General features: G+C 36.3%; 1 protein-coding gene across 1 annotated transcript in view; it reads right to left on the bottom strand.

Annotated features, from left to right (window-relative positions):
* celsr3 (cadherin, EGF LAG seven-pass G-type receptor 3) overlaps positions 1 to 13,028 on the bottom strand; it is a 46,051-nt gene that overhangs the window by 8,066 nt on the left and 24,957 nt on the right. The window contains exons 11-25 of the mRNA XM_084390398.1: positions 12,759 to 12,944; positions 12,398 to 12,508; positions 11,394 to 11,562; positions 9,525 to 9,666; positions 8,450 to 8,570; positions 6,577 to 6,760; positions 6,392 to 6,493; positions 6,217 to 6,311; positions 5,241 to 5,450; positions 4,948 to 5,131; positions 3,936 to 4,085; positions 3,678 to 3,858; positions 3,412 to 3,579; positions 2,004 to 2,130; positions 1,582 to 1,788 (exon numbers count right to left, since the gene is read on the bottom strand). Of these exons, the coding sequence (XP_084246524.1) occupies positions 1,582 to 1,788; positions 2,004 to 2,130; positions 3,412 to 3,579; positions 3,678 to 3,858; positions 3,936 to 4,085; positions 4,948 to 5,131; positions 5,241 to 5,450; positions 6,217 to 6,311; positions 6,392 to 6,493; positions 6,577 to 6,760; positions 8,450 to 8,570; positions 9,525 to 9,666; positions 11,394 to 11,562; positions 12,398 to 12,508; positions 12,759 to 12,944 (2,337 nt within the window). The remainder of the gene's footprint in view (positions 1 to 1,581; positions 1,789 to 2,003; positions 2,131 to 3,411; positions 3,580 to 3,677; positions 3,859 to 3,935; positions 4,086 to 4,947; positions 5,132 to 5,240; positions 5,451 to 6,216; positions 6,312 to 6,391; positions 6,494 to 6,576; positions 6,761 to 8,449; positions 8,571 to 9,524; positions 9,667 to 11,393; positions 11,563 to 12,397; positions 12,509 to 12,758; positions 12,945 to 13,028) is intronic.

Here is a 13,028-nt window from a genome sequence, read left to right on the forward strand (position 1 = left end):
GGAGTTGTACATACTGATGGTAATTCAATTCATAGTCAGAGTACAGCACAGAGTTGACTACAGTGCAACTGACTGTAGTGCAGCAGGGGTTTTCAAACATGTCCACATTTTGGATGTCTCCCTCATATAACACCTGATAAGGGTATGTCAGATAATGGAGACATACAGAATGTGCAGTCCTCCAGGACTGGTTTGAAAACCCTTGGCCTAGTGGTTGGCACATGTGTTCTCACGAGGTGCTCAGTCAGGTGTTGTGAGTTCACATCCAGCTCAAAACAGTTCCTGATCCCACTCCCATCATTTACTGAATACTCTCTGCTCTACATGTCCAAAAAAAGAGAGAATATGAGGTCTAAAATCAATACACGCATGCAAAGTCATAGTCTGAGAGAGAAGATGAATAATGAATGAACACATACTCTATCACAGATACACAACCACATCCCAGCCCAGCAGTTGAAATTAATGAACTCAGCAGTAACAGGCTTTTAGTGAGAGTGGTTTGCACTCTAGAGAATAATGACTGTTAAAAAAATGGTGTTAAACAGCTTTAGAAAGAGATAGAATGTGTGAGTGTCTGTCTGAGGACGAGAGACACGGAAAGAGTGTCTGTGTCAGAAAAAGTGTTTAAAAACGTCAGTTTCCCAACTCACTGTGTGGTGTAAGTGGTTTTTGAACCATATTGCGCGAATGGCTGTAATGTCGGATTCTGAATGACAAATCATTTTCAAGCTGCCTAGTGCTTTATCCTGACAGCCATCTTGATACTGAACTATTCATGATTTTAATACCTGCTGTTACACTTGGCTTTATAAAAGCTGTAAAATGTAAAGTGTAAGTGGGCTCCAAAATACTTCAAGTCTTAGGACCTTGGTATTTTAAAACAAAGAAAAATTATGAAAAAAAACATGAAACATTATACTGTGTATATATATATATATAATATTTATATCAAATTTGTGATTTTTGATTAAAAAAGTTTGAATGAACATTATTATGCTGATATTCATTATAAATATATATATATATATATATATATACACACATACATACTGTACATACATACATACATGCATACATATATATACACAGTATAATATTTATATCAAATGTGTGATTTTTGATTAAAATAGTTTGAATGAACATTATTATGCTGATATCCATTATAAATATATATATACATACATACATACATATATACATACATACATATATCTATATATATATACATTTTATATATATATATATATATAAAATGTATTATTATTATCAATGTTTGTTGATAATGAAATTTCAAAAGAACAGAATTGATTTACTATATAATTTTTTTTGTATTTTTTGTAACATTATAAAAGTCTTTACTGTCTCTTTTGACCAGTTTATTTATATATAATTGATTGATTGTTTCAATCTACAAATAACAAAATGTATTCAAAATGTATTCAGCACAAAGGAGACTACAGAGACTGTGTTTTTTGACGGTTATATTGTTTTTGTGTTCTAGCCCACCCAAAGTTTCTTTGTCTGTCTCACCAACCCACATTTAGATTCAGACACACACAGACATCTCTCTTCTCTGACCTGTTGTTCCGTCTGGTTGATGCCCAGCAGGTATGTGAGGTGGGAAAGTAGAGTAGCGGCAGCCATGTTGGAATGAATGCTTCGTGTGTTTGATTTCAGTCCCCTCAGGCACGATAAAACCACCACTGTTAGCAACAACGCCGCCATGGAAACTGAGAGCGAGGAGTACGTTACTATGGCGAGGGTCTCCAGGTCACCCTCTAACTGCTGCTTAACAAAGAGAGAGAGAGAGAGAGAAAGAAAATATATATTAGCAGTGATGATTGTGCTGAAGGAGATTGTCACTATGGAACATCCTGTTGCTATGTAGTATTGTATTCTTGAAAAACATGGAAAATGTGAATCTTTTTGTGAAGAAGAGCTGTTTAGTAGTTATGTGGCCTTGATATTTCTGTGTGTGTGTCTGTGTGTGTGTACTGTACCTCTCTCTGTGAGCTGTCCATAAGGACTCCAAAGGTTCCCAGTCTGTGGCACTGACAGCGAACATGTGACATGTTCCTATAGACCACACTACAGTCTCTCACAGTCCAGCAGCCTCCTGCTAATACACTGAACACACACGTTCAGAGTATTTACCATTTATTCCTTACAATAACAATATACACAAACGCAATATACACATGATCCTTCATTCTAATATGCTGATTTGCTGCTCAAGAAACATTTCTTATTATTGTCAATGTTTAAAACGGGTTTTGCTGCTGAATATTTTTGTGGAAACCTTGATGCATTACCATTCAAAAGTTTGGGATAAGACAGAAAAAGATAGGGATAAGATAGAAATTAATACTTTTATTCAGCAAGGATCTATTAAATTGAGCAATAGTGACAGTAAATACATTTATAATGTACAAAGATTTAATTAAATGCTGTTCTTTTGATTCTTTCTATTCATCAAAGAATCCTGAAAGAAATGTATCAGGGTTTCCACAAAAGTTTTTTCAAATTAAATATCTATATATTTTTTTATTAATAATTGATCACCAATTTGATCACCAGATTAGCATTTTAAAGGGTTAGTTCACCCCATAATTAAAATTACCTCATAATTTACTCAGTTATATTAAAAAAATATCCTGGCTCCTCCAAGCTTTATAATGGGAGTGAATAGTAACTGAGATTTTAAAGGGATAAAAAAGGCCTTCTGAAGCTAAGCAGTGCATTTTTGTAAGAAAAATATCCATAATTATAACTTTATAAACTAGAATCACTGGCTTCCGGTAATGGCCGTACGCGAGTCGAGATCCAGCCAAAGAGTGACCTCTGACCTGACGCATGACGTATTGAAGACGCGGAAGCGCAGAGGATAGGGCAAAACAAAACACCGGTCACTAATTAGAAGTCTAAAACGAGAATTTTTTAAGCGAAATGTCATGCGTACGTTTTTTTCTATTCTATTATATTTTTCTTACATAAACTAATCGCTTCGCTTCAGAAGGCCTTTAATAACCCCCTGGAGCCGTATGGATTACTTTTATGATGAATGGGCTTTTTTGGGCTTCAAAATCGTTACTATTCACTCCCCTTATAAAGCTTGGAAGAGCTAGGGTATTTTTTAATAAAACTCTGATTGTGTTTGGTTGAAAGAAGAAAGTCATATACACCTAGGATGGCTTGAGGGTGAGTAAATTATGAGATAATTAAAAATTTTGGGGTGAACTAACCCTCTAAGTAAAAAAAAATCATAATTAATCCAAACTTTTGACCGGTAGTTTAATGCATGTATAATGCAATTTAATGATTTGGTCAGCCGATTTTGTCCCAAATAGTGGTTTTATTTGTTCTTGAGACATAAAATTTAGTAAATAAGGACAGCAAACACAGACTCACGAGCTGCTGTGATTCCACTGCACACACAGCGGTTTGCTGCGGTTGCTGGTCTCCAGAAGACGAAACTCCAGCAAGACTGGAGTGTCCAGAAAACCGTCCACGAAGGTCTGGTTATTATACACAGACACACTCACTACAGGCGAGTTCAACACAGGGTGTCTGGGTAACCTGCAGAGATGCACATACAAGGTTAGAAAGATGATCACACTCACATATATACACATTATCTGACTCTGAAGTGATCTTTAATTTAGACCCTTTCTAACCTGACGCCGCGACGGTCCGTGTGGTATTTAGGAGGAAGTGCGGCCCCCAGGCTTCGATAGATGAGGAGGATGACAATGGAGACAGGCGCCTCTTGTAGTGACAAAGAACGTCGTGCTGCCGTCGCTTCTAGCGTCTGATTGGCCAACAGGTTTACAGGGCCAGCAGGAGATGGAGCTGAAACTAAACACAAAGTATTGCTCAATAGTTTTAAGCCTTTTAAGTGAACTTAAAGACTAGAGAGTGTGAATGTGACTTACAGATGTTGCGTTGTGGCACTAGTGCAGTAGGGGGCAGCACAACATGTGTGTGAGCATCCCAAAGCGCTTGACCTCGGAACAGAGTACTGTGATACCGTGGAAACCGCCGCCGCACATGTGTGTGGTTGTCAACACGATCCAGAGTCATGACTGCAACACACAAACACACACTGTGTGAACTACAGGATCCTTTTAATAGATCTGCTCTCTGTAGTGCTGCAGTTGCAGTTTCTGCAGATCATACCGTAGGTGCACATTGCAGGTGTTAGTCTCACATTGATCTTTCTCAGCTTTAGCTCACACTGCACATGACAGAATATTTACAATATTTACTTTTTCTCACCATCAGCTGACTAAGCCTCTCTGTCCTCCAGATTTGAAGTGCTTTCCACACGCCATTTAAAGTATTATGTCCATCTCCGTAAAATGATCAACAAATCATTTAATGATTCAATGAAATGTATTAACAATATAATTTTAACAGTATATATTAAAAATGGGGATTGATATTTAATATATGTTTTTATACATGTAGTCCGCTCTACCGTTACTAAAATCTTTTCGATTTTCCCAATGTTATATATATATCTCCTTTGTTGGTCTTGAAACTTTCAAAATTGAAAGGTTCCTTCACCAATAAAAAAATCTACAGAAATGCTTTAAATATTGTAAATGCAGTGAAACACATTTTGTGTATTTCAAGAAAAAAAAAACATTTGATCAGAAACCAATTTTCAGAGAGTTCAAATGAGAATTTTAAACTGAAATAATACTAACATGCTGATTTGGTGCTCAAGTAATACTTACTATTATTATCCAAATTACACTTATTGTTAAAAAACAGCATTTATTTGAAATAGAAATCTTTTATAACATTATAAATGTCTTTACTGTCACTTTTGATTAATTTAATGTGTCCTTGCTGAATAAAAGTGTTAATTTCTTTCAAAAGAAAAATGAACCCCAAACTATTGAATGTAAGTGTATGTGTTTGTTGTGCATTGAGTCTGACCGATGTTTGAGGCGACGAGTGCGACAGGATTGAGGTAGGTCTGTTTCATGTTCTGGGCTAGTATGCGGGAGTACTGCTCCAACAGATCGGCCAATCCCGCCGCTCCGCTCTGACCTGAACTTTGACCTCTCCACAACGCAGCGCTGGCCGGACCCAACAAAACACTACAGCCTCGTAACACATTCTGCAGATAGAGACACCGTGTGAGAGACAGAACAGAACGAGACGTTAATCAACTAGTCAAACTACTCAAAATTTGAATCTCAAAATCGGTTCCCTAAGGTAATGCGCACCTCATTGAAATGTGCATCCTGAGTGGCTGTCAACCCAAAGCCTGACTGGAGGCTCTCAAAGGTCAAGAGGCGAGACAACAGCCGCTCGGCTATCTGAAGGTCATTGCCATAGAGACGGGTTGTTGCCTCTGTGACATCACGAAGCTGATGGGCCAGTTTCTTCTCAATGATGGTGCTGAGTTCTGTCTCATTTCTCTCTAAGGCCTCCAGCTACACACACACACACACACATTGAAAAAATGGTTAAATAATGTAGACAAGCAGCTCCAATACTGTATGCATCACTGTGATCACACATGCATGAGCTATGGGTATTCAATTCATTTATGACGATTAAAACGTTTCAGCAACACTTTTGAGTTTTGATTCAGTTTCATGTAGATTAATGATTTGTAGAAGTTATATAAATATATGTATTACATGTGTTTGTAATTATTCTTAAAGACAAAATCCTAATAAACATTTTTATAACTTGCAGGCTCCATTAAAATATATATTAGGGATGCATAAAATGTCGGAACCATATCAGTAAGATTTTTTTTATCTATCGGTCGATATTGGACATTAATAATAGTGCATGCTCATTTTTATATTTAAATTAGCTTTGCCGTAATCAAAAGTCACACTCAATTCAAATAAATCTTAAAAAAAACGAAGAATTTATTAAGATTGTTAGAAAATCAAATCAAAATGAGTGTATTTTTCATACAGCACATTATAATTTTATGCTGCCTAAATTCATTTTAAAATGAAAAAATAGTGTACAACTTTAATATCAACCATTTATTAGTTATGAGCCCCAACATGAAAATAATAATTGGCAATTATATAGAATTTTAATATTCACACATTCCTACATATTTTTCAATATTATAACTTTAAAAAAAACCTTTACTTTCTGGAAGAAGAAAAAAACGGTGTGAAACAGCCCTTATTATAGTAAATGGATAATAAATGTGAAATCATAGCTTCTCACGGCTGTGTTTAGCTCCACAAAAGGAGGAGAGGTGCAGTTGTACAGATCAGGGTCCAGCCATCCTCTCTCTCCATCACAGTGCCGAATTGCAGTTCCTTCAAAAAAAGAGATGGACTGATGGATTAGATGGACTTCAAAAAAGACATATGACACAGATATGATTCTACAAGCTCACCAACTGATCCTTTTGGACAAGGGACAGCAGCAGGCAGGTTGAACTTTGTTCTGGGCCACCAGATTGCTGATGTTATGGTCTTAGGACAACCATCATAGATCACTGAGAAAAGCGGGTGAGGAAATGATTAACAAATATTTGTTACAAGGAGGCATTACTGGTTGCTTGGATGGATGGGTATGTACCTTCACAGCCTGTCTGTGTGACCTCAGCAAACGGATTGTCACACATGTTGCACTGTTGGCCAATCACGCCGGGTCGGCACTGGCACTGGCCGCTCTCAGGATCACACGACCTAGAAAAGGAGCCCACTGGGTAGCAGTCACATGGCAGGCAGACGTCACTGCCCCGCCGTCGGTAATGAAACTCCTGATACACACAAAAACATCCATATGAACACATGCATTTACACAATATGAACTGATAAAAATTAAAATTGAAATCACAAACCATAGTAATTATAACATAATAAAAAATATCGACATGCATGTTTTAAACATAATAAAAAAAGGTTTAACTATATATTTCAAAAGCCTTATAAGATTGTGCGTGTTCATATTTTCCTTTGGGATTGGAGTGTAATACACGGATAATGAAAAACGTGATGCAGTACAGCGTAAGGGTGAGTAATGCTTTAATATAGCACCCCAGAGTGAAGAAACGCACATCTCTAATCCCTTAATTACACTTAAACACACACACAAACCAATTAACACTTCCCTAACCAGCAATACTGTATGTAGTAGGCATTTACTCCTAAAAATAGTACCAACTCAAAAGTACTGTTCATATTTAAAATACATGTTTGTTTTTGACTATAGTCCTATTTAAAGAACAGAACTGGAAGGTATTATCTGTACATAATGGCAAAAGGAGTGTTTGTGAATACTCTATGAATTTACGTTTATTTGGTAATGCAAATTGCACCAAAAAAAGGAACCTGTCTATTAAATGTAAACTGTGTGTGTTTAAAAGCTCTCACTGCAAAAATACACACTTAAAATTCACCACAGGCTGATCCTGAGAAAGTCTGCTTTCACTCCCCTGAAACTCTGAGAAGAACAGGGACATGAAAGTGCTCTCTGAGGAGAATAACACTCAGCATGTTTATGAAGCTGCTGGTTGTTGGAACAGCTTTCACGTCAGTGACAGCTGATCCTGAGAAAGTATGGCGTGTTCTTATGGAGTGTGTATAGAGTAGTCTTGTGGATCCCTAAGAAGGTTTAGGAATCTAAGAAAGTATACATCTTTTCTTACATTATTAGGGCTAAAAATCTGGATTAAAAGTCTTAGAGAGATGATTCCATGACTGGTGTGTGTGAATTTAAGAATGACACTGTTCCAATTCTAGGGTTAGTAAGATTTCTATTATTATCTATAATTAATAATTTTATCAATAAGGAAAATGGATCAAAAGAAACAGTAAAGACATTTATAATGTTACAAAGAAACGTTTTGTGAAAAAAAGGTATCACTGTTTCCACAAAAGTATGAAGCAGCACAACTGTTTTCCACATTGATAATAATAAGAAATGCTTCTTGAGCACCACATCAGCATATTAGAATGATTTGTGAAAGATCATGCGACACTGAAGACTGGAGTAATAATGGCCAGATTTGCCATCACATTACATTTTAAAATATATGAAGTCACCTTATTTAAATAGCGCTTTATACAATAGAGATTGTTTCAAAGCAGCTTTATAGGGATAAACAGGAAAGTAATGATTAAGTAACTGTGTAAAGATCATCAAATATGAAATGAGTTCAATTTAGTTATAAAACAGCTCTGTAGAAAACAGTGTTGTCTTCAGGTTTGTTATCATTCCAATAGTCTCTGTACAGGCAAATCAATAATATTACAGAATATTAAGTGTCCATAACTAAGCAATCTTAAAACAGAAAACAGTTATTTTAAATGGTTTCACTGTATTTTTGATCAAACAAATGCATTAAAAAGTCTTACCAACCCCAAATACATGCCCATCTTATTATGTCAATCTGTGATCATATTTATTGTATTATTATTTTTTAGGTTAACTATTTATTTGTGTATACCTTGCAGTGGCAGTGTCCAGTGGTCTTATTGCAGTCTGTGTCAAAGCCTTTACTTGCTTCACAGTGGCAGGGTCCACATGTCGGGCTGCCCCACCAACCACGAGGACATTGCTGCTCGATCCTACAAACAGACGCAGTTAGATTTGATCAAATACCTATGTATCTAGGGCAGATCAGACACAGAGAGCGAGCCAGCGTGACACAGAGATAGAGAGAGATGGAGCCGACAGATAAAAGAGAGCAGATGAGATTGACGCTGTTGTGAAGGATTTGGCTGAGCGTGTGTGTGTTTGAGGTAGGGGTTGATTTAGGGTCACATGAGTCACAGTCTGTCGGCAAACTTAAGTCATCCGTTCATCCGTTCAAAGGCATCAAACCTTAAGCACACACGCATACATGCGGCTAAGCAGAACAAATGCATCATTAACATGAACACTAACCTACCCACCATACACATGCAGCCTTTTGGATAAGCTTGAACACTGGATTAGTGTGACAAAAAAAAAAAAAAAACTCTCACACATGCACACAAATTCGGCCGTAAATCTGAATGCATCTATAGTCTTTGTCCATCTCTCACTGATTATTTTACTGGTACATTTGCTTGTCAACTTATTACAGATCAGAATAAGAGTAACTGGGCTAAAGGACAGAGGAGGAACATGGCAGAAATCCTTTTCAGTATTTTTCTCTTGTTTCCCATCAAAATCAGCCTTACATTTTCTTGAAAAAGCAAAACTGTTAAGATAAAAAGATTTGTTTTCAGAAAATATATCTTGATGTAAATGTATGTCCATTAACCCATTGGCATTTTTTAAGTATAAATCGGGCTAAATTTGGTTACATTTCTGCTTAAAACAAGGTGAAAAAATAAAATAATAATTTAAGGAAAAAGATTCTTAACTAATTTTGCCTTGTATGTTTAGAAATAGTTACTGGGCAACAGGACAAAAACAATGTTTAAGAAAATAGTTATTTTCTCAGTGCATGAAGTGAATTCAAGTAGTGACGTGTGTGTTAGTGTGTATTTGTGCTCATGTAATTACGCATGGTTTTGGTGTGTATGGATGTGTACCTGTGTTGGCAGTACTGTCCGTAGTGACTGTCCTCACAGTCACAGATATATCCGTGAGAGGAGCTGGGCTTCCTGTGACACTTTGCTTGATTCTCACATGGGTTCAGCTGACATGCATCCATACAACTTTTACCATAGAATCCTGTATTTGAAAAGAAAAGTTGGAAAAGTTGAAGAAAAAAAAAACTGTTGCAACACAAACCTCAAGTATCATTGATATTTAAAGAATAGGTGTGTCATTTTTTCTATGTTAAAGTACTGTCTCAGCTTAAAATGCAGAGACAGTGTAAGTAAGACATTCATATGTTTATTTCACTGAAAAGTATGATCACTGTGACTGCTATCAGTTGGCTCAACCAATGACGTGAGTTTGGGACAGCACTGTTTGTTAGTGACATCTGTTTGACAGATTAATGGCAGATGGAGGGAGATGCCTGAAAACACTTTTAGTGCTCAAAAGATCATTCATTGAAAGTAAAGTACATTTTGTTGCACAACTTTATGACTGATCGCATCAATTCATCCATGACACTATGAGCGACAAGCTTCAGAGTGAAATGTTTTGTGAACATACAACAATGTAATGCAGGATGAAGCAGTGCCAAATATATTGGATGCAGCAAACCCGTGTCACATCGCTTAAAGGCTGAGCAGCAAAAAAATCCATAGGGATAATGTTAGTAAATGTAGTAATGTTATGTTGATAAAAATTCTACATATGCCCCAATGAAATCTACAGCTAAATAAACTTGAGGAAAAAAAACCTTCACATACATATTTATTTGAAGGCATAAAACAGATAGGAGCAGAATGGACAGAAAGTATTTCACTCTCGACTCAAAACAACACATAAAACAGCACAGCCTTGATCTTATCTTCACCAGAGTTAAATAGAAAAGCCTTTATCTGCACAACAACTGATCAAAATACACAATAACTTCCTTTCTCTCTCTCTCTCTCTCTCTCTCTCTCTCTCTCTCTCTCTCTCTCTCTCTCTCTCTCTCTCTCTCTCCCTCAGCAGAGACATGTTTGAACTACTGTATAGAAGTGTGTGCAAACCCTATTAAGACGAATGAAGAAAAGCTCATCAGAAATGGAATGCAGTAATACAACCATATGCTCTTCTGGTGAAGCTTTCCATTGCTTTGAATGATATGGAAGTCACTATGGGATTACAATAAAGCCCTCAGAAAAAGTGACTATTTTAGCACTAGCACAATGCAGTGCATAGACATATTAAGAATGTTAAATTACGTATGGGAATCTAACAAACAACAGAGCAAGAATGAGAGAGATATTTCTGCTATTAAATTTAGGCACTTTTATGCGTGTGTGTGGGTTTGCTCTACCAGGAGGGGGTCTGAGAAATTAATTCAGAGTTTATGAGGGGAGTCTTTGATTTCTTTTTCTGCACAGCATTATTAATATCACTGGGCTGATGCAACTCTAACAGCATAATAATGAAGTGAACGAGTCTGTATCTTCATTTAGACATGATGGGAGCTCATACAAACACAGGCAGATCTTGAAAATGTATATCTTTTTTACTCTGTGTATGGGTGAACTATCAGACTGTTAGCATAGAAACCACTGATATGCTCAATGTATTATTAATACATATTATATATGCAGGCACCTAACACCACATTGAAAATATGTGATTCTAAAACTTAAACCTGGAAAAAAAGAAAGTTTTAGGATACTGAATGATTTAAAAACAAAAAGTACAATTCTTATCCTGGTTATATAAATTGTAATGAAGAATTGCATTACATTTTAAAAATGGAACATAGATCTTCACTAGTGGTCTATCTTGAAACATTTTCATTCTGTACGTTTTGCATCCAACAATCCTAACTCATATCTTACCTGGTTCACAAATACAGGTGTGTCGATCCCATTCATCTGTGCATTGGCTGTGGGCAGGACAAGGGGATGTGTTACATGGGTTTCCAACATTACAGCCAGTCTCCACTTTGATGGTTTTGGAAGGGCGGGGTAATGCAGGGGAATCAGGACGCACCCCCAGACGCACCCCCTGAGGACACATGCCAGAACATTCAGCACACAGACATAAATATACACCCAAAATAATGACATCTCAAAAAATGTTTAATACATTTAGAAACATCAAACCCTTCAGATCAGATACATTACCGTTCAAACGTTTTTTACAAGAAAACAATACTCTTATACAGCAAGGATGCATTGAATTGATCGAAGGCAAAAGTAAAGACCTTTATAATTTTAACAAAAGATTTCCATTTCAAATAAATGCTGTTCTTTTGAACTTTCTATTCATCAAAAAAAAAAAAAGATAATAATAATAATAAGAAATAAGACTAGAGTAAAAATAAGACTAGAGTAATGGCTAATGAAAATTCAGCTTTGCCATCACAGGAATTAATTAGATTGAATTGAAAACTTAAGTAGAAAATTACATAAAATAGAAAAGTTATTTAAATTATTATATAATACTATTTAATAATATTTCTCAATATTAGAGATGTTACTGTATTTTTTATCAAATAGATACAACGTTGCTGTGCATCACAAGTAGTGTTCGACAGTTGACTTTTGACATTAACTAAATAAATAATCCATTAATAAAATTAACATCCTTAGTTTACAATAAAATGACAATAATTATAATAATAACTATAAATGGGAATTTACTTGGTAAAATTATTTTCTGACTTTTCTCTCTAAGTTCTTATTAATTATTCAACTAATTGTCAGCTTGTTAAAAACGAATGATCCCATTAGGAATTGATAACTACCAATAATTCATACATTAAAGAAGGTTACAGAAGTGCGATGAGCACAGTTGAGGTTATATCAGGTTATAAAAACAGACTGCAAAAATGACTAACCTGAATACAGCCACGTATCCCATTTTGCACCTCTCCTGACCCTAAAACTCCACCCACATGCAGGTGCTTCACCTTTACACCATTAATCTCATTCCCAACAATGACTGTTCCCTGTGGCAGAGAGAGAGATTTGAAGAGAGCCAGAGAAAGAGATGGAAATAAAGTGAGATTAAATTAGTCCATTTTAGTGACATCGCATGTATTTCAGTGTTTAATCACTAGACCAGTGACCTGTGTCTGATCTGATATTCCAGAATTCCAGATTATGGATTACAACACGGGATTAAACATGGGATCAGCGACATAATAGGGGTTAGCGGACCACTTATGTGTGGGTGTATGTGTATGTGTTTGTGTGTACCTGATACAGTCCAAAGTCCAGTCGTACTGTAGCAATATATCGAGTCTCTCTGCCGCTCCTGACATCACGGAGCTCGAGCTGTAGGTCATGCCAGCGTCCATCACACACCTGAACCTGATCCAGTCTCAACCTGACTGGCCGAGTCGAACCCCGTGCCACAGAAAACACCAATTGACCAGAAACCACCTGGAATCAGACACATACTCGATTTCTCAAATTCCTTTATTGTTTGCATAGGATATGCGAGTTATATTTGATCAGCTAAGTATC

The sequence above is a fragment of the Rutilus rutilus genome (genome assembly GCF_951802725.1).
Source record: "Rutilus rutilus genome assembly, chromosome: 19".
NCBI classification, from domain to species: Eukaryota; Metazoa; Chordata; class Actinopteri; order Cypriniformes; family Leuciscidae; genus Rutilus; species Rutilus rutilus.